The sequence below is a fragment of the Salminus brasiliensis genome, chromosome 2, assembly GCF_030463535.1.
Source record: "Salminus brasiliensis chromosome 2, fSalBra1.hap2, whole genome shotgun sequence".
Lineage (NCBI taxonomy): Eukaryota > Metazoa > Chordata > Actinopteri > Characiformes > Bryconidae > Salminus > Salminus brasiliensis.
This window is the reverse complement of record NC_132879.1, coordinates 25,552,772-25,579,067: the sequence shown is the minus strand read 5'-3', so window position 1 is coordinate 25,579,067 and position 26,296 is coordinate 25,552,772. Positions and strand designations below refer to the sequence as shown.

Below are 26,296 nucleotides of genomic sequence, written 5' to 3'. Positions count from 1 at the left end.
CAAAGTCACTTTTAACACATCAACATCACTTGCTGCCTGCGGATGAGGATAATTCTTGTTTTCACTTCCCCTGTCAGTGGTTCTAATGTTATGGCTGATCAGTGTTTTTTGATGCATATGATTTTATTAGTCTTGTTTAAAATCTGCAGTGAATTAATTTGTACTATTCTTACTTGGTTTGCACACATCCTCCATTTTCACAGTATCTAAAGTAATTGCTCATTTCACTGAAGCATTTTCATGGTCTGGTATGGTCTGTTTCCTTGGTATTTCATGACAATCTAAGGAGATAAAAGGTTGAATTTGCATTTGGTAGCCGTTAATGGGAACTATGCAAGCCAAACAGGTGTTGATGCAAATGAAGGAGGTCATCATTAGACTGAAAAATAAAACTAATATATCGACTGGCTGGAAAATCATCAATTTGGTACTTTCCTAAAAAGAAGAAATGCTGGTAAGCTAAGCAACACCAAAAGACCCGAACGAACACTGAAGACAACTGAACATGACGACTGCAGAATTCTTACCTCAGTAAAGAAACCCTAGTTAACCTAACATCCATTCCAGCCAAGGACACTCTTGAGGAGGTTGAATATCACTGTCAAAGATGCAAACCACTGGTACACTCAAAAACAGAAAGGCCAGGTCTAAAAAAGCCTGCCCAGGTCTGGAACAACATTCTTTGGACGGATGAAATGAAGATGGATGGATCATGACCCAGAGCATACCACAATAGAAAGCTAAAAACGTCATTAAGCAAAGAAAGGGAATGGTCTTTGCTTAATGGCAGAGTCAGTCACCTGACCTCAACCTAACTGAGCAGCTTTACACTCACTGAAGAAGAGAATGAAGGCAGAAAGACCCACAGACGAGCGAGGGCCTCTTTAAACATCTCAGCAGAACATTTGGTGATGTTAATGGGGTCCAGACTTCAGGTAGCCACCAGACTGCAAAGCCTCCAAGTATTATAATGAATACTTACTCATAAGTGAACACACTGAACACAGAAAACTAATTTTAGAACAAAAAACATTTTAGAGCACAATTCGATTTCTTTTCTGTATTTAACACTTTGTAAAAACTAAAACAGTGTATTTTAATGTATATAATTTGTTTCTTCTAATGCTGATTGGCTGTCAACACAGATACATCAATGTTCAGGTACAAATGAGTAAAAGGCCTCTTAATGGAAAATGGAAACTATTTTATAAACCTCTTTGATAACTGAAAAAAGATCCAAAACACACAAAATAATTGTGCTATTTTTGGTCCAAATTGGATAAATTGGCTTTTTTCACTAATAGTTTATTTCAATACATTTTTGTGTCCAGACATTTTAGCAACTGCATTCAATGCAATCTACTGCAATCTCCTCAATTTTTACAGCTTAGATTAGTTTTTAACTTTTTTTTAAACCAACAAAATACTTTTCAAATGCAGTCAAATTGTGAGGTTTTGCTGGCTTATTGAAATGAAGAATTGCATAAAATAGTAGAAGTATCTGCCAAATTTCTGCACAGAAAAAAAAAGAAGAAAAACATTGTTTAACCATTTGTACTCATTACTGATTGATGACAGATGTTTAAATTATTGTTAGAAGCAAAGTGTTGCATTAAAAATAAAAATGTGTTTTAAAATGTGTCAAAGATGTGTTTCTAAAATAATAATAATTATTATAATAATTATAATAATAATAATGATCTTGCCCAAACAAGCACAATTACTGTTTAATGTGTTTAATTGAACATATTACATGTTTAATTTTTTCCAACAGGCCAAATTCAGAAACTGGTATTTGTAGAAAAAAATGCCATATTTAAGTTTGTTTCCTGAAAAAGATTTGTACATATTTTCCATTAGAACAAAATAGGCCATTTGATCCATTGCACCTTTGTAGCAAAAGAAAGGTTGGCTGATTGGCCGTTGGGGTTAGGGGACAACAGTGCATGTGTATTTTTCTACGGAACTGTTTCTTTTACTGTTTAACGTCTTACTTTCACCTGATGCTCCCCAAAACGTGTCCCTTCCGCAGGATGCGTGATTTGACACTCGCACTCCTATGGCTGAAGCTTGTAACAAAGACACAGCCGAGGGGGATGATTCTACTGCAGAAACTGACATGGATGGATTGAACGTGAAAGAGATGAGAGAAGGATGGACAGAGGGACGAAGGAAAGGAGAGATGGATTTCCCGTCATTAATGATCTATGGGCAATCATCTGTGTATTTTCAGCTGTACTGTTAATGGCTATTGGTTGCCATTAAAATCTTTACGGCCCTAAATCGCAGGCATGAGAGAACTGGTGTGGGTTTAATCCAATATGCGTCCATTGTGTGTAAATGAGAAATCGCTCCATATGGCTGCAGAAGAAAAACATATCAAGGCCTAACAGATATCTTAACCACTTGGTTGAGGGAGCATTTACCCACTGGTTATGCATTAAAACTAAACAGAAACAAGAAAAGGTGTAGTTGACCAACTTTTCCACTGCTGTCTTGCAAGGTCGGAATAATATGGAATCTCAAGACATTCTCAAGTCCTAAGTGCTAACAGCTACATATACAAGTTCAATCAAGTGCATTACATTCAGAGGGAAGGAAATCTGAAATTAACTTAACCATCCATATCAAGCTTTGAACAAAACTGTGTAATCCTCTGCCAAAGATTATAAACTCCATTTGAATCTTAATATAAAAAAATGTATTGTCACACTTGTATTGACATACTGAGTGTATGGCAAGAGACTATTACAAAGAAAGAGAGAGAGAGAGAGAGAGAGAGAGAGAGAAAAAGAGAGATCCCAGGCAAAGTCAGAACACGCGACTTAAAAGAAAACATACGCTCCAATTAATTCCTGAACAATAGTGTCTCCAAATACCTGCAGGGCAAATTCATTCGCAGTGTGATAGAAAAATAGAGCTCCCTTTATATCTAGTGCAAAATTACCAGTCAATGTGCAAAATCAATTTGGCAAAAGCGCCTGCGTGAATGCGTGAATATGAGAGAGAGAGAGAGAGAGAGAGAGAGAGAGAGAGAGAGAGAGAGAGAGAGAGAGAGAGAGAGAGAGAGAGAAAGAGAGAGAGAGAGAAAGAGAGGGCGACATAGAGATTGTGAAAGAGAAAGAGTGAAAGAGAAACATACCCCCCCCAAAAAGAAACAACAGTAAGAGCAAGAGAGAGAGACAGAAAAAAGGGCATGCGAGAGAGTGCGAGAGAGTGCGAGAGTGTGAGAGAAAGTGAGAAAGTAAAAAGAGATTGAAACAGAAAGTGTCAGAGACAGACAGACAGAGAAGGTGAGAGAGAGACAGACAAAGAGAGAGAGCACAAAAGCATGAGACAGAGTGTGCGAGACAGAGAGCGAGAGAGTGTGAGAGAGAGCGAGACAGAGACAGGAAAGAAGAAGCACACAAGAGAGCGTGAGAGAAAGATAGAGAACGATAGAGAGAGAAAGAAAGAGCAAGACAGAGGGAGAAAGGCAGAGAGCGAGTGAGAGATAATACTACAGAATAAAAAAAGAAAGGAACCCTATTCTGGGTATTTCCACTTTGTAGGAAGGAGTCCAAAGGTACTTTGTCTAAAGTCTAAAGGTGTTGCGCTTTTCAGGATGAGCTGTTCCTCAGATCATCTTTTTTAATATTATATAAAATCATTATAAAAATAAATATTAAAAAGCAAAGTCAAGTCTTTAATGAACAGTGGATTCCACATTACTGCAATTATGCAGGACATTTACAGACAACTCTACTAACAATTAGACAGAATTTCAGCAAACTCCACTGCTTATCTGCAGCTGTTCCTGCAATCAGGAGCTGTAAGAGGAAACAAAGCATGTTGAAACAGCCGAGCTCAGGCAGCATTGAGCGCTATTTACGAGAGCATCATATGACAAAAAAAGATGCTCACAAGAGATAAAAAAAAACAACAACCAAAGTTCGTTGTAAACAGTTATTGTTTATGTTTTGTTTTGTTTGTCTTATGGTTTATGAAATTTTCCCAAAACTCAAACAAAATTACTGCCCCCACAGAAACATGGTACAAAGGGGAGAATAGAGCAATATTTTACGGTTCACTCTTGGTTCATTATCCGCCAGCGTAATTTCATGACAAGGCTTCAGTTGAGCCATGATGCCCCCTACTGGCCAATAGTTGCACTGTTTTCATGAGGAGCATCTCTGCACACTCTCTCATGTCTCTTACGGTCATTTTTAAGAGACATCATTAGGTCACAATCTGTACAACAATGCCAGAAGAAGATCAAGATCCGGAAAACGTATCACGCAGTACAATCTAAGGATCAGAGGAGAATGTGGGTCACTTCTGTGTATGATGGCTACAGGAAACAGTGCTGGATTCAGTGTACAATATGGGGAAGCATCATAAAGCATTTGCATCATAGAGACCAAGCAATTGATAAATGTCTCAATACTATTTCTACTATGAACTAATTTAATGATCACTCCTCCTGTATGTCTTGCCGTACCTGTCAATATTTTCCACACAAACTCTCTCTCTCTCTCTCTCTCTCTATCTCTCTTTCTCTCTCTCTCTCTTTCTCTCTCTGGAGATGCTCACAGTCTTCCTGGCACCGTTCCTGGACAGTGTGTGTGTGTGTTTGTGTGTGTATGTGTGTGTGAAAAAGAGCTGATTGGCTCGACCCTTCCCCTGCCTCTCTGCAGTGTATGCCATGCGGCTGCAGGCTGGCACGATGCCCTACGGGCATAGATAGGTACAGTGGGGGCAGGAGCACATGGGACACTAGGGGTTGCCTAGTTAAACCTAACTCTCTCTCTCTCTCACACACACACACACACACACACACACACACACACACACACACACACACACACACACCTTCCAACCCTGCACGGGTCCATGTGAAGCCCAGCACCCACCTGAGCCCTCACCTTGAGAAAGCACTGACCTCTGTACAGCTCCACAACTATCCCGAGAGCTTTATAGGAAAGCTACTCATCCTCCTCCGAGACCAGTAATAATCCACAGTGCCAAAAGGTAGGCCAATCAAAAACACGCTCACATGTTTAATTTCATTTCTTCCCCTCACTTTCCTCTCTCTCTCTCACACACACGCTCTTTAAATAGCTGGAGTGAAATCATGCATAATAAGTACACGGAATCCACGATATGCCCGGTTCCTGCATCAAAGAACGTCCGGCCCCTTTTTCCCCAGCTTTTCCGTTTAATTAAACAAGTTTCCTAAAATCCCCAAAACTTCAACTAAAATCACTTTGATCTCCTCACCAAAGAAAAGCCACTGAACGAGGAGGAAAAGATTTGCTTTTTAAAGTTGTCGTTCTTCAGCTCCCCCTACAGATGTTCAACCTGCTTGTGGAGGAACCCAACAGAAACCATTTCAGAGCAACACAGAAAGATTAAAGAAAATACACGAGCAATTCATTTCATTTATTGTGTTTTTACTGAAAAACCTAAAAAAAATCGTTTTGGGACGCTGAAGAAAGAGAAATTTGTCAATACAGAGGAGACAGACTGAAAGACAGACATACTAAATAGACAGACAGACAGACAGGCAGACAGAGAGACAGACATTTCTGTTCGTACAAAGACTTCTGCTTTTATTGCTTATTCAGAACCACTTACTTACCCATCAGTTTCAGAGCCAACACAAAGTTGAGACACAGGCACCGACGTAGTTGACTCGTCTCCAATAGAACTCATTTTCTTCTACTTTGTCTGATTCATCCTCAAACGTCTACAGAACCAAATATCAATGGCCACGGTCCCTAAAATAGTAATTTCTTACTCAGGGACTCAATAGGAGATAGAGCTTTAGCAGCAAGAGCCAGATGAGGAGGACAGGTACAGGAAAAGAATATGAGTAATTGAGTCAGTCAGTCAGTCATCCATTCGGCGAGCAAGCGAGCCAGCCAGTCAGTGAATGCGTGAATGTGTGAGTCAGTCAGTGAATGAGTAAGTGAGTCAGTGTGTGAATCAGTAGGTGCATCAGTTGGTCAGTGAGTGAGCGAGTCGGTCAATGAGTCACTGAGCAAGTCAATCAAGTCAGTCAGTGAGTGAGTGAGTGGCTCAGTGAATCAGTGACTAAGCCAGTCGGTTACCCACTCAGCGAGTGAGTCAGTATGGGAGTGAATGAGGGAGTGGGTCAGTTAGTAAGTCAATCAGTGAGGCAAGGAGTCAAGTCAGTAAATGAGTCAGTGAGTGCATGAGTGTGCAAGTCTGTCAGTGAGTCAGTGAGTAAATACATGAGCATGCGAGTCAGTGAATGAGTGCGTGAGCGTGTGAGTCAGTCAGTGAGTGTGCGAGTCAGTCACTGAGTGAGGGCGTGAGTTTGCGAGTCAGTGAGTCAGTGAGTGAGCGTGCGAGTCAGTGAGAAAGTTTGTGCGCGAGTCAGTCAGTGAGTCAGTGGGTAAGTGTGTGAGCGTGCGTGTCAGTCAGTGAGTCAGTGAGTGCGGGTGTGAGTGTGCGAGTCAGTCAGTGAGTCAGTGAGTGAGGGCGTGAGTGTGCGAGTCAGTAAGTGAGGGCATGAGCGTGCGAGTCAGTGAGTCAGTGAGTGAGTCAGTGGGTAAGTGCATGAGCGAGACATAGTGCCAGCTTCTGGACCTCCAAAGACCATTAACCATCTCTACTGTGTGAATGCAACTTCATGCCTTTACATAGTCTTACTTTACAGACAACACAAGGTGCAGTGATCTATGCTAGTCTCTGCAGGCCTGTGTGTGTGTGTGTGTGTGTGTGTGTGTGTGTGTGTGTGTGTGTGTGTATGCGTGCATAGAACTTGGGCTCTAACAGTGGGAGAACAGGTATGAATGCAGCTAATCAGGTGTAAGTGTAATACCTAATCAATTCATGAATACATTAGGCCAGTCTAATGGCCCAGGTGGAGAGGCCCAGCACAAGATGCATTGCATAGATGATTGAGCAGAACATGGAACAGCAACACAATCAATAGCATATAGAGTAAGTAAACCCAAGGGGGATGGCAAACACCAATGAGCTGGCTTGAATTTATTAAGCCACATTATTGGAAGCTGAAAAACCCTCCAGCTTTTGCATTCTACCCTGAAGTACTCTTCTCTTCTACTTCTTCAGTTAGAACACGTTAAACCAAGTGACCTATTCAAAAAAGCACAAACAATTATTTTTGGCCCCTCTTCAATGACCTGTGCATGGACGTCTACTTCATTAACATTAGTAGGTGCATAGAAACGCGCGCACACACTTACAATAGAAGTCAAGATGAAATCGTTGTGTTGGAACTCTGCGAGAGGAACGATTCAGTAAAGCTAAATGTACTCTGCATGCCAGGCTTTCCTCCGTGTTAGCTGATACAGGCCTAGTGTAAGTGCTTCAGGGGTCAAAAGGTCAGCAAAGTGAATCACGCACAGGTGAGCGAGGGGTCCAAACAGCATCAGATCGCTTTCAGGGGCCTCTGACCTCTCGCCATTACGAAAGGGAATTATGTAAAGCGATAATGCACGCTGAAAGTGTCAGGCTCTCAGGCATGCCTCTGCTTTTCCAAACAAACCTCGGCCTTCAAACCCAGCGCCTGGGTGTACCTTTTAATGCGCAGCCCGCCGCCGCTCAACCTTTTAAAAGACACAGCGCGCCGGTAAAAGCTGTTTGTTCAGCGGGTGGAAGGGTTTGTGCGCATTTGCTTCAGTGTTTAAATGAGGATGTATTCCAGCAGGATGAGAGTGCTTTTACACTGGGATTTGGGTTAGCATTAAAGGTGCCACTGCTGCACTCATGGGCTGTCATCTAACACTAGTGTTTATCCCATGTGGGTGTGCGTTTGTGTGTATTCAGGCTGCGCAATATACTGTGTGTTAACTGTTCTCACACTGAACACTAAACTGCTAATGCTCATTACCTGGGCTGTACACTTTGTTAATATAACATCTGTCATGCTGTTCACAAACACCTAATGTAATATCATTTGCACACCAGACCTTACCTCAACAGATTGTACACCTCCATTTAAAGCACACTCTACAACACCTAAGCTGTAAATCGCTCAGAGACCACATATTTACTGCGGTTTATTTATTAGTATAGTAACTAATTCTACGTCTGCTTTCTGGACTACTGATACGGATTTCTTCATCTACCTCATCTCCTGAGGTAGTCTATTGTGGATTTTAAGGTGTGTTCAATATCCTGCTATAGAAGCCATCCTCTGGTGTTTGCTTTCAGAATTTGCTGCTATCCTATTAAATTAGTATAGTAACTTTAGTTCATACTTTCAAATTCTACCTTTGCTTCCTGGACTATGCATACTATATTTATTGTATTCATTAACCTTATTGTCTTTGCACTTGCAACTCTGCATTGGTGTAATGGCAATAAAGCTGAACGTGATTAAATTGAACCACAAATGTTGGATTTGGTAAAGCTATAATAGCAGAAGGCCCTTAACCCTCTCTGTTCCCCGGGTGCTGCATCGATGGCTGCCCACCGCTCAGGGCATGTGTGCTCACAGTCACTGTGTGTGTACGTGTGTGCTTACTGCATGGATGGGTTAAAGGTGCAAGAAAATGTGAAGAATGTGGAGAATTTGAACATGTGTAGATCATTTGCATGGGCCTGTAGTGGGCTGTCTAAATACAGTGAAACTGTGAGCTTTCCTGAAGTAGACATGATTGTTTTTGAAGAAGTGTGCCATATGTATTTTTTTTTTTTATCTTCTTTTATCTTCTCTCTCATAATATTGCATTCAGAGTAGCTCTAAAGTCAGATGTTGAAAGGCACAGGAAAGGTCACAGCGTACCAGTCCCCTTACTTCCGCCTTCCAAGCAGCAGAGCTAACAGCTGATCAACAGTTGAGGCAGTTTGCTGCCAGTAATGAAAATATACTGATAATAAGTATATAGTATATAGTATATTACACAAAAATGTAGTGGTTTTACATTAGTCACTGAGCTCATTTATGCATTTCCAATGTTCTGCTAATGAGAGTTTAGTTGTATTTATAGTATACTAATTTATAGTAATTATAGTGTTTAATGATGGTAAATCAGGTGAGCTGGTGATGGAATTGAACAGGCAAGCCAAGCTTTTGTCCTCAAACTAGCTTACAAGATCTCAACTTCCTTCTTCAAAATGAGAATTTTTTATTGTTAGAAAATGTTATTTTTTACTGTATTTATGTTTACTTGCACCTCTCCTGTCTCACCTCACCTGTCCTCATTGTACAGTATGTAGAAAATACTATACCAGTACAGCATATTCTGGCCACTTACTCAAATATGCAAACGTTGTGTCTGTGAAAATCTATTTCTGTTACTGAAAGCATGCAGGTTGGTGTTGGGTTCAGCTTTTGAAATTCAGCAATAATTGACTAGGCCTGGTCTCAAACTGGAGAGTATGGTCAACAATTTCCTGCCAGAGCAGAAACAACATAGTAACAACATATTTTTGCAATGTTGGTATTTTGTCCACATTGTGCAGCCCTGGCTCATTAATATACATAACAGTTTTTTCAAACCTCAATCCCTGTTAGCATCATCAACATCAGTAGCTCTGCATCATGATCTTCATGCTGCCGCCCCTTGTCCACAAGTCCATCCAGCGAGAAGCATAAAGAAAGAACAAAAACTGAAGCAGCCACTATTGACTAAACCTTTACTGATCTACACTGAGGCGCTCAAGCTCAGTGATGCATGGACCTCCGGCTGCAGTTGATCACTCCTCCTCATCCCTCCGTTTTCCTCTGTCACACAGAGAGAAACAACAGAAGAGGGCGAATGCTACATCTTTGAAAATAATTAGCAGCGGGCACCTTATTGAGTGAGTGGCCGTGTTAAAGTGAAACTGATGAAATAGGTGTGCTGGTGTGTGTGTGTGTGTGTGTGTGTGTGTGTGTGTGTGTGTGTGTGTGTGTGTTTGACGAGGAGAACGCGTATAAGTATGTGAAAATGGGTCAGAGGTTAATCCCTATTGATTCAGTTCAGGTCTGCATACAGCACCGCTGGGAGACGGCCACTTCTGTTGGCAATCAGCTAGCACAAATACACAATAAATCTTACTGTCCACAGCCCCTGATCACTAACGGCTTAGCACAATCGCTAAAGAGAAGCGGCGAGAGAGTCTGCTTCCTGAAGGCTAAAAGGCTAACAGCTAACTCCACAGAGTGCAGCCTGGGTTAAAGAAACTAATGTATTCTGCTGTAGAAGATAAACCTGCTAAGGATTAGGTGCCGGCAAGTGTAGTCTACATTAGTCAGAAACTGTCATGGCAGCTGTGCAGCTGTTTACTCGCACTACCCAGTAAATGAACACTTTCCTTAATGACTAAAATGATAATAATGAACATAATGAGAACTAGAGTTAGGCAATATGACGCTACTTATCGCCTATTCAAGAGTACGCTGTGGATGCGGCCCATACTAGAGCAGCTGAATGACCAACTGCAGTGGACAAGTGGATACTTGGAATGTTAAAAAATATTTTAAAAGATTAAGATTTTTTTTAATGCATACCTGTTTTTGAATATTCCAAAATAATACATATGAACATCTTGCACGCACTGCTCTATTGAGGCCTATTCACAGATTTTTGACGATGGCTAAGTGAGGGGACTGTTAGGACCATGGCTAAACTTTCAGCTTGCACCTCCTGAGGTAGTCCATTGTAGATTTTGAGGTGTGTTTAGGATCATTATCCAGCTATAGAAATTCATCCTCTTACCGTCTTTTATTTTGTGGTGTTTGCTTCCAGAATTTGCTGCTATTCGATTAAATCAATCCTTTTCTCTAGTAAAGTTTACTGTGCCAGTGACCACAACATAAGCCCAACACAAGCCTGATCAATCCGCCCTGTGCTTACCAATCCTTGCCAACACTTGTTTCCACAATGCATCAGGCTGGTGTGATGAATTTCTGACTCAGACTTTTGTGGTGAGGACATAGAAAAGATTTTCTTCTGGTGACTCTTCTATGAAAGTCTTTCTGAAAGTCTTTTGCAGTGATACATGAGATTTGATCTGCCTTTCTAGCAATCCTGCAAGTTGCTCTTTCAGGCCTTAAACTTAAAATCAACCCTTACAAACTGGGAAAACAGCTACCTGAAACACTTTGCTATCTTTCTTTAACCTTTTCCAGCTTGTGAGCATCCATTATTTTCATTCAGAGTGCTAGATAGCTGTTTAAAGGGGCCCATGACTGCTGAAGGCTGGAACTAGGTTTGAGGAGAACAACTGTGGTCTATCCTGAGGTACATCACAGTATTCATAAGGAGTACTTATAAACCTTTAAATTTGCATCATCTGGCCTTTGCTTGATTGGAGACAGATGGAATTTGGCCTCCACCTTTAACCCATCCGTGCAGTGAACACACACATATACACTTGTGAGCAAACAAACACAGAGTGGTGGGCAGCTATGGAGCAGGGATGGTGAAGGGTCCAAAAGTGGGAGCTTGCTGAGCCTGGGTATCGAACCTAAAATAACACATTATATCTGCCTTTGGAGATCAGTTCATCTTCTTCTCACTCAGCTGTTCACAGTAAAAAAAAAAATTAAAAAAAAATAAAATAAAATTTAAAAATGCAACTGGGGTGTCAAAACCTTTCCATGCCACTGTATAATGTGTGTGTGTGTGTGAGTGTGTGTGTGTGTGTGTGAGTGTAAATGCTGCTGCTGCTGCTGCTATAATACTCAGCGGAACGAAACTCCTTGGATATTGCATAGCATATGACATTCCTTCTCAACAACCGGGGCCAATGACTAATCAATGTCACACAATCAGGAGATCAATCTCACATAATATCATTGGGCTAATTTTGTCAGGCAATATCTAATCAACAATTATTCACCCTCGTTATACAGTGAATGCGCTTCTGCAGATATTTAATAAGTGGTTTGGGTAAAGGCGACGGGGTCATGGGAGGTCGTGACCTCTTGTTATGGCTGGGCCTGTCTGGAGAGATCTCCGGCGATCATTACAAACTAAATGAAGTTGCAGCACAGTCGTGCACACTCACACACACACACACACTCACGGAGGAACATTCTTACCCATATCCACTGCACACAACAGCCAATTAGAAAAATGAATAGCACCATTCATTAGGACGGCTATAACCTGCTGGATGATCAATGAGAAAAATATACAGCAGCGCTTGTGATGAAACTGCGTAAGCATTTCATTTCACGCAAACGCTGTATCCTCGGTATGCCTACAGAAAATAATGTAATAATATTTTCCAAATCAATAATAATTCTCTCCCTTTTCCTCTCAATCTTTTCATCTCGCTCTTCCTCCGCCTTTCTCTCCTTCTCCATCTTCACTCTCTTCATTTTTCCCTCCTCTCTCTCTCTCTCTCCCTCTCCCTCTCCCACTCTCTCTAATCCGATCATGCAGGGAATAAGTGTATGCACCATGAACACATTTAATTTTCCCAGTTGGTTTTCAGCAGGCCCAGAGGTGAGCTTTAATAAGGATCAATGGCACTTTATCTAGGACAGGACCCACTTCACAGCATGCAAATTAAACACCAACACTTACAAGAAAAAAAAGAGAAAGAAATGGATTTAATTAAAAAATGTAGAACCACAGGCTCTGGGAATTCAATTAAAGGATTTATGCAAAGGTTGGCTAGCTTTTTGTGTTGCAGTTACGGCTTGTATAATGAGCTTTTCATATTAAAAATCAATAGGTAATCTAGGGTGGAAGATCGCCCGCTTACATACAGTTTTGAAATCAATTTGAAAAATAGTCCATCATTGCAGTGTCACAACACTCATGGTCGGGCTGCTGGTCTTATTCTGAATTGGAGGTTATCACACACCCAGCCTGTCCTGCTCTGGAGAGAGCCGCTTGGGGAATTCTGGCCTAGGTTTAGGGAGGGGCGGAGAAGAAAGGCGGAGTTATGAGGCCCATTCCGTAAAGCAGGACAGGGTTTCCGAACGCACTGCATGTACTTATAGGCATTACATTTCATTTCACATTCCCAGATTACTGAATATTTATGATGTTTTGTTTTTATTTATTAGAACGTGATCCAGTGTGACTGATCAGCGTTGCATATTAAAAGGGAGCCGGTATTCTTGCCTGTGCGCTTTTCTTGTATTTTAGTTTTTTCCCTTGAGATGCCCTTATAATCAATCAGAATTCACTTTTACTTGACTGATTTCTAAGTTATTTATATTCCTTTCAGAATTAAACAGGCTGTTTCTGTTACAATGTCTTTGAGAGTGATATAAGATAAATGAGCTCTGTTCTGATTGGCAGTCATGTATTGCACCTCATTCAAAAAGGATTCGCAGCTGAAACGCTCCTGAGAACTGCATTGAGAAAGGGCTAAACTGCAGTAGGTTGAATGGGCGAATATGCGTATATGACATCAGAAAAAAGTGACTTGAAACAAGCTGTTTTTACATCTTCATATCGTTGCAGTTGTGCATTCCCAATTTTGCCATTTTTTGGGCATAATTTGCATCTAGTGTCCTAGACGTGTCCTAGTGTCCACACTGTGACGTCAAGCCAAACTGACCAACAGAAACGTTTCAAAATGGATCATAAAATCTCCTTAAATTCACTTCCATTTACAGTTTAGACGGTTTTCCCTTCTTCTGTATAGTTGCCCTTGTGAAGATATGAGATTTTTGAGTGACCGTGACCATATCTGGACTGTATGGACTGGAGAGTGAAGGATCCGTTTTAAAACGTTCACAGTGTGCACATACCTCACTGCTCTCTCAAAAAGTGAATAAACAGGCGTTTCATGAAATCGGCCCTTTAAAATAACACTAGAGAAATGGAACAACTAAAGACGAGGCCACAATAACACAAATAAGCACATCAAGATGAATCACAACTACCATACCGACAAGGCCAGATGATGGTGTTGTTACTTATTATCCTCTGTGACTCTCCATGCAGATTGGACACGTGTGAAACTGCATTAGACCACAGATCAGGGCTCCCCAGACAAATCCCTGGCCAGCCAACTTCCATTCACGCAGAATCAGTCAGGCAGGCTGGGCTCGTCTGATGAAGATAGCGTTAGGCCTGCTTTCTCAGATGGATGGGCTGCTGTGTGACTTTGACTGGGGGTCAAATGGAGCAACATGACAGCCACTGGTCCTGCTTGAAAGCTGCCTGCCAGCCTCTGATTGGCTCCTTATCGATTCGGACACGCTTGCGGCCACATCAACTGATCCACAATAAACCATTTACTCAGTTTCCCTCAGTGCAATGAGCCACGCGTTCAGACGAGTGGCTGTGTGCGTGTAAGAGAGAGAGGAGAGAGAGAGAGAGAGAGAGAGAGAGAGAGAAAGAGAGAATAAGAGTGAGAAAGTGTGTGTGTGCTTTATTTTAATGAAATGGTAGCCTATATCTTGGTAGACAATAATCCTGGTAATAGGATTGTGCTGGGACACACATGTCAATACAAGCAAATGGGATTGTTGCCTTTTAGGCCTCAGATTGTCTCCCAGAGTCTTAATAGGCAGAGAGAGAGAGAGAGAGAGAGAGAGAGAGAGAGAGAGAGGGAGAGAATAGCAAAACTGTAATACTGCCTCTATGTGCTGTTGACCAACCAGGTTAGGGGATGAGATTAGAGTGAACTCAGAGCTGCTGCACAGTGCTAAGACAAGGCAACCTGAGAACTAGGCTCCACACACTCTTCTACAACAACTCCTGCATACTCCCCCTCTCCCTCCATCTCTCTCTCATATGTTCACATGCATGGTCTGGGATTAGTAGACAGAGGGTAAAGTTACTATGAAACAGAATGTTAAAAAACAAGGGTCTGCTGGACACTTTTGATCAGTTAACATTTCACGCTGCTGTCCACTGAAAAACATGTATCTCCATTTAGGTCCGTTTTTAGTTTTCTCCATCGTATGAAGCTTGTAGCTGCTCTGCACTCTGTGTAAATAAGGTTGGATATTTTGGCCTCCATTTTGGAGATTCGTCTTGCTTTTTCATTGGACAGCTAGTGACAATGTAAGATAGTAGGACGATGTAAGATATCTTATCACACTTCCATTCCGCTACATTAAAGCAAGCTGAGAACTCAACTGTAGAAGCACAAGCAACACAGAAACAGCCCTGCTGGCTGCTGCTACACTTGGCCATGTATAGGCACATTTGTGCTGCTTATTGTGAGCAGTATTCCTCACACACACATGCACATGATTATGTTCAATTAAATACACTCATCTACACTGTTACAACAAAGCATCACAGCTGTACTCAAAACCATCATTGTCTTCCCTGGTAATGCATTGGCTTTTGTTCTGCCTTCCCATGAATTACACTACAGTATGTCTTGTGTGGGTGAATTTACACTGGTACTTTTTACCGCTTTCCCTATAATAAGCATAATATTCACATTTTTTAAAAACATCATTAAGGATGGCCTCAAGTTATATCACAAATTTATTTTTTATTGCCTTCAAGCCCAGCTCATGCGTCTGTCCATACTGATGACCCATGCTCTCTGTGAATATATACTGTATACAGGACACAAACCTTTCATACCAGTGGGGTACTTTTCATGCTTGTTTTTTTTTTTCTTAGGAAATTATTACTATATATACAGCTCTTAAGAATTCAGCCAGTGGCCTGGCAAAGCATCTCGAAGAATGAAACTCATTTGGTGATGTCCATGAATTTTAGACTTTATGAAGTCAATGGCCACAAAGCATTTGCACATCCAGGTATTAAAAGCACACCTTGTAATTATTATTATTTTAGTTTGTCAAAATTATTATTGAGCCGGTGAGAATAGAGGGACTGGTTATAACTTCTAAATGCTTAATGGTGTAGTTCTCTTAAACCCTCTGAAGTAAAGCTAAAAGTCAAATCCACTGTGGTGCTGTACGGAGGCAAAATTACAACAACAAAAAAAATCACTGTCCAAAAACTTACAGACATGACAGGGTATGTATGTATGCACAGATGAAAAATCAATTAGGCCCACTGGCAGTCTAAAATCACATATGCGCAGGCACACCCACACACAAACGTGTATACACACACACACACACACACACACACACACACACACACACACACACACACACACACACACACACACAATGACAGAAAAAGTACAGCTTTATATGCAGAGTGCAAGAAGCACCGCCTGCTTTTGCTAAAGGTCCTAATCACCAATTATGAGTGTATTAGTGCCTCTGGCAGCTGATTGGACCCCGGTGCGGTGGAGGGAGGCCCAGGTTCAGACCTCCACTTCTCTCCTCTCCGCTCCACTGAGCACCTGTCAGCCGCTCTGCACCTACACACCCGCCGGAACACCAGATAACAACAGCTGACCTTACACCCGCTTACCGAGGGAAAACACGCAAAGCACGGCTCACAGCCGCACAGACAGTAGAGGGACAATTCCCAGCCTCGCGGGGTGACGACACTTCATTAAAAACAGAAGACAGGGGAGAGAGGGAGAGAGAGAGAGAGAGAGAGAGAGAGAGAGAGAGAGAGAGAGTGAGTGAGTGTGTAAGAGAGTAAGAGAGAATGGGGAACGCCTCTGTGCTGTGGAGTGCACAGAAGCAGAGCCCTCGTTAGCTGGGTATGAAGAGAAATCCATCACTGGAGTCTCCAACATCCCACCCTCTTTCTCTATCGCTCTCTCTCTGCACTGCAACTGAGGGACAGGGGGACTGGGGAGGGAGAGACACAGAGAGAATGATAGAATGAGAGACAGACAGAGAGAGAAGGAGAACAGGGAGAGATTTAAGCTCCCATAAGGAAACTGTAGAACCAGTCTCTGAGCAGCCTGGTTAAATTACCTCGCAAGCAAGTGGCAAGACAAGTGCCAATGCACAGAGGAACTTGTTAAAGTCTCCCTTTTAGAGCAAACCGCCAGCTAATATACGACTATTGGGCCGTGGTCAAAAGTTCAGGCCGTGCATATGTAAAAAGGTAGCTAGAAGCCTGAGGCGGAATCCCGGGGAAAATAATTGCCCTAAAATGCTGAAAGCACGCAGCGAGGCACGGGCTGATCTCCCAGCGACGCGGGACGCAGGATGGGGGGGGGGAGATGATTGGGGCACGATGAGTCCAAATGCCCCCCTTTACCATCAGGCATCTCCCCCAATGCATCCAGCAGCCATTAGACACGTGCCGCAGACAGCCAGACGTTTCAGAAATGTCATGCCAAACACGCTAAAACAGCTGTCTGACAACACAAACACAAAGGTTACGGCCGTCAAATGGGACATGAATAACGCACACTGAGGGTCTCATAGCATTAAGCATTTTTAGCTCTTAACCAAACATTTGACCTTGAGAAGGAAACAAAGAGCAATAAAGAAAAATGAAAAAAAAAAAAGTGAATACGTTGTTCTTTTTTAATGTACCATTTATTATTATTATTATTATTACTATTATAATATTATTATTAATACATGTATATGTAATATGTAAATGTATCTCTGAAGTATTCCTTAAACTGATACAGTGGTATTTCTTCATTTGATAAGATAGTACCACTTGTACCACTTTCGTGAGTTGCATTCAAACAGCCAGAGAAGTCGTATGTACGGAATCTAGGTGCTACACAGGTTTCCGAGATGTGACTTATACCGCGACCTTCAACCTTGTTATAAACACAGTTTCTAACCATGTTTTCTGCTCTTACACTCCAATGTTTAGCTGACTTGCATTAATCCATTTCATTTGATATACAGTGTTCGATGTACAGCTCAGCCTCTGCTTTGGGAGATCCTACAAATCTCCATTTGAGCGAGATTTAAAGATGGAAAGATTAAATGGGCACAGTGTCACTATTGTTACAATAAAGGTATATTCAATAGGGGTAGGCAATAAGGTCAAAATATTCTATCACAATATTTATGATGCACAACAGACACAAACAAAATGCACCAGTTCATGCGGATTTTAAAGACTGCTAAAAAATAGGGGGGGGGCAATATTCTAAAAACAGTACATCATGATATTTGAAGACATTTTCAAGAAACACATAGAAAATGTGCTGAACTCCTCCATCCATTTAAACAGGGCTAATTGTGGCCGTTGTAATAAAATGTGTGGTTGGACAGTGTTCTTTAAATACTGATTATATTCACAATATACTCATAAAAAACATAGTGTATCTGTGCAGTAGCCGTGTTCCAAACTTTTCCATTTGGCATGATCCAATAAAATATTGCCCATCTCTAATATTCAAGTACTTCTGCTCTCCAGGTGAACACCTCTGTTCCTCCTCTTCAAACTCTTAGCAGAAACAGCACCACAGCTGGACTGCAGTTTCTCGAAAACCCTCTAACGTGGACACGACGTCTTGAACCAGTATCTGACAGGACGAGCATTTGGTTGGACAAAAAAGTAGCCTGTAAACTGAGAAGCATTCATTTTCTTGCTTTCGTAATGCAGCAACACAAACTCCACCATAAACTCTGGCTTGTTTAAAAACATTAAACGTATTGCAGGATGCTTCTGCTCACATGTTAAGCAAGAGACTTCATGTAACATTGGTGCAATTATAAAATCTTCCACAGTCCGTTCTAGAAGGCATTTCATCCGTGTTGTGCTGTACTCTGGTCTAATATTGTTTTGAGCCTCTTCCTGGCAGCATTATGCTTATGTTTGCAACCTTCGGCAGTCTCCCAGGATCACAGATGCGTTTGCAAGCAATTAAAACGATACCATCTTCACATCACCGTAACCAATAAATAAAATAATATCAGAGTTTTATATTAAGCTCTGTGCTAGTCACAAGGCAGCGAGAGTGAGTGCGAGAGAGAGCGAGAGAGATGTACTTTACTGGCTTATCTCTGAGAGGACTGAGCAAAGTGCAAATGTTCAGCTTTAGGGATTGGGCCATAATCACAGAGAAATTAACAGCATCAGCAAATGATGCTAATTACTAATGATGCTTTTGTCTTACTCAATCCCAGTAGTGTGCGAGTGTGACCCCTACATGATTTTTATATATATACATATTTCCATTAGTAAAATTGTATTTCCTTAATTTTTTATGTACATATGTACAGTTGCAGCTACATGTTCTTATTTTTGGGCAAAATGAGTGCATGACTTTAATAAAAAGGTCTCAAGTTTTTGGCTGACCACAAGAACAAAGATAAAAACCTTCTGGAGCTAAGTTGTATGGTCAGATAAGATAATGAGACGATGTTTGGAGGGGTAAAGGTGACATTCATCCCCAACAATACTGTTTTATCTGTTAAGCATGGTGGTGGTAGCAACATTCTCTGGAGCTGTTTGGGAACTGGTACACAGGTACAGGAACCAATCCTGATATTTGAAGAGTGATCAAATGTCCAACCAGAAATCTGCTAGAAGCATGTTGGTGGCTACCAAAAGCATCTGATCCTGCTTATTAACTTATTAAGGGACATTTAGCCAATATTAGATGTGCTGCATGTATAATTACGACCCTGTATGTATGAATCTGACTTAGTGTTGTTTTCAAAAACTACAAAAACAAACATGAGTATCAAATTAATGTTTTATAATTAGAAATATATATGTTGTACATTAATTCTGTCCCAGAAAAAGAACAGTAAAAATAAAATGACTGAAGCCCAATATTGCCATGGCATTTGTGTCCATCATCAATGTAAACAAACGTCCAAACACAACTGTACTCAGTCAAAAATGAGGGAGCGCACCCATTGTCTCTAACGATTAAAAAGCTTACGCACCTCCAACCTAAACCCGTCTCATATCAAATATGAATGAAACGTAGATCACTGACAGGCTGCTTTTGAGTTATGGCTGAATGGTCTGCTGAAAGCCATCTCAAATTCCTATCATCCATTACATCTCTTTAAAATATAATCAGCTCAGATGAGCTTTGCTGGACTGCAGTTGAACACTATATCAAACCTCCCCTTCGGTGCGCACACAAAAACTGATGAAAGAGGAGGAGAAGAATGGAACACAAAAAGTCGTCATATTTAAAACAAAGCATACATCAAACGCAATGTGGGGCCTAAAGCAAACGGTGACAGGGAGAAAGGGCCACAGGCGTATGAGTAGCAGATATGGCTTATGATTTATGACGATGGGGAGTTTTATAGTTTGTCTCTGTAAGTGTGTGTGACTTCCAGCTTCTGGCTAAAACGGCTGAGTGTGGTCTGCAGGAAAAGCTGCTCATCTGATTTATGCTACACTAGGCTATTTGACTCTGACAGCTGCACACATGCACGCACACACACACACACACGCATGCACGTTCACTAAGCAGGTTCAGAGATACACCTCAGAAATCGCACTCACTGCTACATCACAAGCACAAGCATAAGCATAGCTTTTCTCCACTCGGTCAAACGAACCATACGCGGTTCATGGGTCGCAACCCTGATAAAGAGGCCAGAAGTAAGCAAACAAAAACTATGTACTACCTACATATTATTCAGAAATCTCACACAGCAGTAGCAAATAATAATAATAATAATAATAATAATAATAATACATTCTGGATAATATTTCCTTTTGATCATCAGAACCTATAAATTTGCCAAATACTCTAAAAATACAAAAAAAAAAAACACTAACACACCTCCCATACCCGCTAACTTAACCATGCCCCACTGAGCACAGCAAGACAGACCCCGCCTGTACTTACCATGGACTTGGTGAATGGTCGTGCCAGGGTGAAGAGGAAGGTCATGAGCCACCAGCTGCGATGGATGGACGTATACATCATGTTCCCAGGGTGCACTGCATTGGAGGTGACCCCATGGGGAGACAGGCGGCGGTGCAGCTCATTGGAGAACAGGATGTTGCAGAGTTTGGCCCTGTTGTAGGCCAGCATGGACCAGTACTCCTTCTGGGGTGGTGAGAGCAGGGCCAAGTCCACTTTACCACAAGAGTCCACCAGGTCTGTGAACCTACAGCAACAAAGACAAGATAGGAAGATTCAAGTCTGCACAGACTCTCTGCTAATTCTTCTGCATATTTATAATAGTCAACATCATAACTAACTGAGACATCACCATGTCTGATTTCATATTATAACGCAATTAATACATAACACACAATACAATCTCCAAAATTACTTCCTAAAATGGTTTCTTTCCAATTTTACCCCATTTTACCCAATTTGGAAAGCCAATTTACCCAATCCCCATCCATGTAAACTTCACCAACACAAGGAGGGTGAAGACTAGAACATGTCTACTCCGACACATGTGAAGCCAGCCACCACCTCTTTTCAAACTGCAGCTGATGCAGTTTCGCTAGGTAACAAGTGCGCTCAGAGGAGAGAGCGGCTCCCCAGTTCAGATACAACAGTTAACAGACGCCTGTGCTGACCAACATCACACTAGGAAACCAACCCTGTGAGAGCAAGACCAACTGTGCTCTCTCTGATTCAAGCTGCTGATGGCAAGCAGCATGACCAGAGATTCAAAACAACGACTCTTCGGATTATCAGTGTCGGCGTCTTAGTCTTCGGGACCACTCAAAGCCAATTTGGCACATTTCTATTGGTCCATTCATCATGAAATGTTGACACAAAAAAAGAACAACTACCAGATTCACATTGTGTGAATGGCTACCTTTTCTGTTTTAGGATCTACAGAGCTATTTTTCTATATTAACAATGTGACTCTGATATTGCTGCATTTACTTGATATGTAATGTAAACATGGAAGCTGGAAAATCATAGATTTTTTTCAAAATCATCTTTATCTAACAAACATAGGAATATTTGTGACATGCCACTTTTTTGTTGTTATTCTGATTTTTAAAAAAAAACAATAATAACAATTGCTTATCGATCCTAATTGCTCTGAATGAGCTGAAGCTGCTAACTCAGTGAAAAATATATTCAACCGTTTGATTTCCATCTTGGCTACAGAATGGCCACTAGGGGCCTCTGGGACGAGGCTATGGGTCTACAGCTATTGTTGTGTAGATGTAATTACTTTATTACATAATTAACTATATGGTTACGCATAAATTACATCTACATTGTGTACTGCCAGGTGCAAGTCTTCCTTTCCAACATTTTCCACTTGATTCTACGCCACTTATTTTTTAATGTGAGAAAGAATGATCAAAAACTGTCATTTCAATCCGTGTAGTGTAATTCATGTCAGTATAGGGATTTATATGCCCCGATTAAGCTCTGCATGTTACTGGAGCTGTGATCAAGACTCAGTGACAGTGGGTAAATAAAGAAAATGAAAAAGCTGTGGCTAAGAAGTGTGCTTACAGCCCAGTTACACCCCGCCTTAGCGTAATGCAAATCAAAGCTGCGACATGATGTTCTTTAATTGGCTCTGACTGAGCTGTTAAACGCCAGATGTTTGACAAAGCAAGGCAGGGTGTGTATGTGTGTGTATGTGTCTGTGTCTGTGTGCGTGCGTAAAAGAGAGTGTGTGTCCTTAAAATCTTAAGACATAGTGGAAGAAATTCTTCCTTCTAGGCAGACTGCATTTGATTATCTTCTCAAAACACACTCCATTTATGTATCTTCAATCTAGTTATTAAACACCACATCCAATCAGACTGGTGCGTCTGCTACCGTTTCCTCAAGCCAGGCTGTGGTTAACAGGACACAACTTTGCATAGGTGAATATCATGATCATCTGCAGGCTGGTTCTGGCCTGGGTTGTGCTGTCCTATGGCTTTGTACACTTTATACTTGTTTAGCCTACATGCTGGGACTTAGTCAGGCAATGCTGTCAGATACATGGCTTCTAGGAGTTTATTATTTATTATTGGGGGCAGTGGTGGCTCAGAGGTTAGAGCACCGGGCTATTGATGACAAGGTTGTGGGTTCGATACCCGTGCAATAGCTGAGCACTGGTGTGTATGTGTGTGTTCACTGCAACGATGGGATAAAAGCAAAAGCCAAATGCCATCTGTGTCCGTCACAAATGGTCAATGTGGTTGTTTACTGTTAATGTTTAATGTTAACATTATTAGGTCTTCTTCTCTTTAGATAAACCTAATTCAACCCTACACTCTTGATCATTTCACCAAAGACACCTACTACATAGGTATAGCAGTTTCTAGCACTACAATTACAGAGTGTAGCTCATCTGTTTCCTCTACCAGAAAACGGCCCACCAGCCATCTGCTTGGTAATAGGGTTGCAAGGGCATGAGATTTTCATGGCGGCATATTAACTGTGTCAGAAAATATCACAGTTTCATGGTATCACGGTAAACAGTTTTTCACAATTATTATCATTATTAGTTACAATGACCCTTAAAGGAATAAAAACATACAGCTCTGGAAAAAACTAAGAGACCACCCTACATTATCAGTTTCTCTGGTTTTACTATTTATAGGCAATGTGTTTAGGGAAATTAACCTTTGCATTGTATTTCATAAATAGTTCCCCTAAATTCAGAAATAAAGAGCAGAAATGACAACTGATTAAAAACAACCGCTCAAATAATGCAAAGAAGTTATTATTCAAATTTGAACAACACAGTACTAATATTTGAACTTTGAGAGCATTCAAAAATCTATGGTGAAATAACCTTGACTGCCAATTGCAGCTTTCATGTTGTGGCAGGCTCTTCACTAGTCTTTCACATTGCTGATTGGTGACTTTGTGCCATTCATAGTCTGCAGATTCAGCTTTGTTTGATAAAAAGCCTGGAATAAAATGGCTGCCATACACGTAAAGATGCAAATTTAAGAAAAATAAATTAAGTGGTTACATTTTTTCCAGAGCTGTACATAAATATACACAGGAAAGTGGGGTCAAAGAAGCATGGTGGTGAGCAGTGGGATTTGCTCATTTGTCCAGTCAGAACAGTGCATACAGTTGGAACTAAAGTAACTAGTAGGGATGTCCCAATCTGATCCAGTGACTTTGGATTTGGGGCCAATGCAGGTATTCTTAATTTTTCAAATATATTGCATTCCATTGTATCCAGATATAGCGTTATTGCAATTCTGCTTTACTCTTGAATTACGCCTGGTTAGAAACAAAACTACCAGCAAAAGAGAACTACACTACTTTTTTTGGTTCGAAGGAACTGGGAGCTGAATGGTCAAGCAGGCCACTCTGGATTGTAAGATATTAAACACTATAGTGTTTAAATCAGATTAGAGAGTGAGATTATAAAAACTATTACTACAATAGTGATTTAGTGTTTACTGGGGTTAACTATTGTGTATTAGCACATCTCATCTAAGTTGTGGGGCTGTGTTATTTATAGAAAAACACAAAGATTGGATTGGTATCGGCCGATAGTCTGCATTAAGAGACTCAGATCGGAGGGTAAAAAGCCTGGATCGGGACATCCCTAGTAATTAGAGTTACTTTTTAATTATCAGATTACTATTATTGTTACTTATGCAACCAATGCAATACTCTTGCAGCTGGTTGAGGTGGAGCTCTTCTGAACTAATGATTCATTCTTAAAATAGTGAGAAATGCTGTCACATGTTCCAAATGATTACCTTACCGTAGGTGATCCTGATCCTGACTGTACCTTTAACACACACACACACACTCACTTATGTCTGCTCTCCAAGTCAGAAAAGTTTGTGTATGTTGCTTTACGGGATTAGATCAGGGTCAATGTGTGTCTATGTGTAAGTCAAAGATTACCGTACTCATGTGGTGTGGCGGCCGGATGTGCATTTTCTGATCCTTGCTTAAAATGTTGACATGCTTTTTCACTGGTGATTAAAGTTATACAGAGGGCATGGAGGGCTTGTCTTCTCGAAGATGGGCATGTTTCTAGTCTTTCCTCCTTTGGTAACCGTTGTCCTTGATGACAATCCATGTTTGTTTTTGGGATATCCAAAGTAATCTAGTGTAGCTGATTTAAATTTCTTTTTTGGGGGAAAGGAGATTATCAATCTTGCGTGCCTCTCCCATCTTCTCAGCAGTGTGTGTGTGTGTGTGTGTGTGTGTGTGTGTGTGTGTGTGTGTGTGTGTATGTGTGTGTGTGTGTGTGTGTGTGTGTGCGCCACCAGATGCAAAATCTGACCAACATCTAGTGGAAAGCCTTCCCTGGACAGTGGAGACAGTTACTCCAACAAAGGCAGAATACCCTCAAACTTTTTAATACCCTTGATTTCAGAACAAACATTGAATGAGCAGGTGTCCAAATACTTTTGCCCACATGGCGTAATTCTTCAGAAAAATGTGTAATTTCATGGCTAAATAAAAAATGGAAAAAGAAAGTAGAAATGGAAGACTAGCATGTCCAGTGTTCTTGCTTGCTGTTAGGAGGTAGAAGGAAGAGAGTGTGGAGTCGAAGCAGTGCTTTTCCCTATCATACTATCAATCTCCGCCTGTTAGAACTGGACCTGGGCTGGAAATGTCCAGGACCTGTCTGTAATGTCACTGAGCCTGTAAGCCTCAGTGTAACAGGGGAGATAAAGTTTTTAAGTGAAACCATTTTATTTTGCCAAAGCTCAATTTCCTCTCTCCCTCATCCTCTCCTTCTCTACTTCCCACACCTGTCTGACCTGGTCAAGGTCTTACTCGCTGCCAAAGCTTCACAAAATATAATCTCTGCTCAGGCCAAAGGTCAAATTACTGAACCCAAAAGGACACATATTACAGCTAGTGGCTCAGAGTGAGTGATGGAGAGAAGACAGAGATGAAGAAAGACAGATAAGCAGGAGCACAATAAAAATGTATCAGGTGTAACTGTCTGTAATTGGGCTAAACTGCCAAAACCAATGAGACCTATGACCGCATACTATGACAGCATACTACAGCATACTAGTCTATATGTGTGTGTGTGTGTCTTTTCCAACTTAATCATAGCTAATCGCTTTCTGCTTTCTAAGGGGGTTAGGGGGTGAACTATGGGTGTGTTAGATATTCTGGAAGGGAGGAGGGGTAAAATGGAAAAGCAGTAAGTAACCCGAAGTAATGTCTATGACCCCTTTTGTTTTAGTTTAGATACATGTCTGCCATCCAAAGGCGCATCCAATTAAGGCGCATTAGTCGATTTTCTCCCCTGTTCTTAACTCAAACTGTAAAATATGTAGAAAACAATTAAAAATATATTATGTTAACAATGACCTCATCATTTCACCCTCCTATCTACATCTGTATGGCAAGAAAAATAAGGTGGAATTCAGTAAGTGCTCTGGATTGTCAGAAAAAAATTTATAAATCACACACACCAAAAATGCCTACATTAAAGCCTTAACATTGGTAGTGCTTTTTAAAAACAAACAAAAAAAAGGTTAGAATTATAACACTCAAAGGGGCTGAAGTTGGATGAAGAATTAGCGACATTCTTCTTGGACAAGTGTGTAAACACTGTAAATCTGTACTGTACACCACTGTACTGTTTCAGTGCAAATTTTACATAATGAATGGACTTATAGAGCAGAGTAAAGTAAAGCTATGTGTG

General features: G+C 41.1%; 1 protein-coding gene across 1 annotated transcript in view; it reads right to left on the bottom strand.

Moving 5' to 3' along the window:
* The window catches only part of wwox (WW domain containing oxidoreductase), a 239,333-nt gene that overhangs the window by 132,265 nt on the left and 80,772 nt on the right, over positions 1-26,296 (bottom strand). Inside the window, exon 8 of the mRNA XM_072671844.1 lies at positions 20,572-20,836. Within this exon, the coding sequence (XP_072527945.1) occupies positions 20,572-20,836 (265 nt within the window). The remainder of the gene's footprint in view (positions 1-20,571; positions 20,837-26,296) is intronic.